This window comes from Phoca vitulina, unplaced genomic scaffold (assembly GCF_004348235.1).
Source record: "Phoca vitulina isolate PV1807 unplaced genomic scaffold, GSC_HSeal_1.0 scaffold11, whole genome shotgun sequence".
NCBI classification, from domain to species: domain Eukaryota; kingdom Metazoa; phylum Chordata; class Mammalia; order Carnivora; family Phocidae; genus Phoca; species Phoca vitulina.
Window position 1 is genome coordinate 15,821,693 of NW_022589714.1, and position 1,155 is coordinate 15,822,847.

Sequence of the window (1,155 nt, forward strand, 5' to 3'; positions counted from 1 at the left end):
CAGATGGAGAGACAGAATCTCTAGCAGACAACCCGCTGAGTGCAGAGCTCAACGTGGGCCTCAATCTCACGACCCTGAGATCATGACCTGAGCCAGAATCAAGAGTTGGACACTTAACCAACTGAGCCACCCAGGCACCCCTAAAAAAAATGTTTTTAAAGCAACAACACCAACTACAAAAAGCAGATGGTACTAAAAAAACAGAGATAACATAGCAATAATTTAAAAGATACTATACTAATTTTTTTCCACTTTCCTGAACTTTATTAAAGAAAAAGCAATGATGGTAAATCTCAAGAACATAGTCAATTTTCTAGGATTCTTCCCTTGAAAATGTGACATTTGATTTCCAAACACATGCCAGAGTGTACATGGTTCCCAATTGTACTAAGTAGGTAAGAATCTGAAATCCTAAAATGTTCATCTTCCAACTTTCCCCAGTCTGTGGTCTGTCTTTGGATCAGCAATAATTGCCTGAACAGTTACTATGGCTTCATTAATTTTTGTCTGTAGCTCTCTGAGCTCTTCTATATGCAGCAATCGCAGAATTTGAGCAGCTTCGTTAAGAACTGCATCTCCTGTGTCAAAACCAAGCATATGTTTGTCTAAAGCAACAGGCAAGCCCTCTTCCGTCTGGTTTGCTTTAGCACCTGCATCCTGGCTCAGGCGCTCCCGGACCAAAATGCGAATTGCCTTCAGCATTGCCAGGTAATCGTCATGATGCTGAATCTGAAGAAGGTCAGCCAAAGCCATTACACCAGCCTTAAAATCAGGATTATTTACATCCAAGTTGATCAATGGCTCTGCATTTTTAGCTGCATTGTCAGCATTTTTTGTATTATCAGGTACCAAGTCCTTGTATTTGTCAGCATTATCTCCATATTCAAGTCTAACAGCTAAACCAAGAAGCCAGTCAATTGCTTCTTGTTGCTCTTGAACCTTGAAAGGACAGTTAACATCTTTGAGATACTTTTCAAAGAACTTGGGCCAGTCACTGCTGTGGATGTTTCTTAAATTACCTCTGTCTTCAGTCTTGTAGTGTCTGATTTTCTGGTCTTCAAGCCAAACAATACAGTTCCTAAATTCTGTTTCATCTTTGCAGTTGAAGCCAGCCGGGTTGTGGTAGTCGAGGGCTGTCAGCTTGCGTCGGAACAT

General features: G+C 41.0%; 1 protein-coding gene across 1 annotated transcript; it reads right to left on the reverse strand.

Annotated features, from left to right (window-relative positions):
* Positions 1–420: 420 nt before the first annotated feature.
* LOC116635388 (RNA transcription, translation and transport factor protein-like) lies at positions 421–1,155 on the reverse strand. Its single transcript, XM_032409255.1, has one exon. The coding sequence runs from the start codon at positions 1,153–1,155 to the stop codon at positions 421–423; it is 735 nt and encodes a 244-aa protein (XP_032265146.1).

Excerpts from the sequence above, each read along its gene's own strand:
- LOC116635388 (XM_032409255.1), bottom strand. The coding sequence starts at position 1,155 with ATGTTCCGACGCAAGCTGACAGCCCTCGACTACCACAACCCGGCTGGC.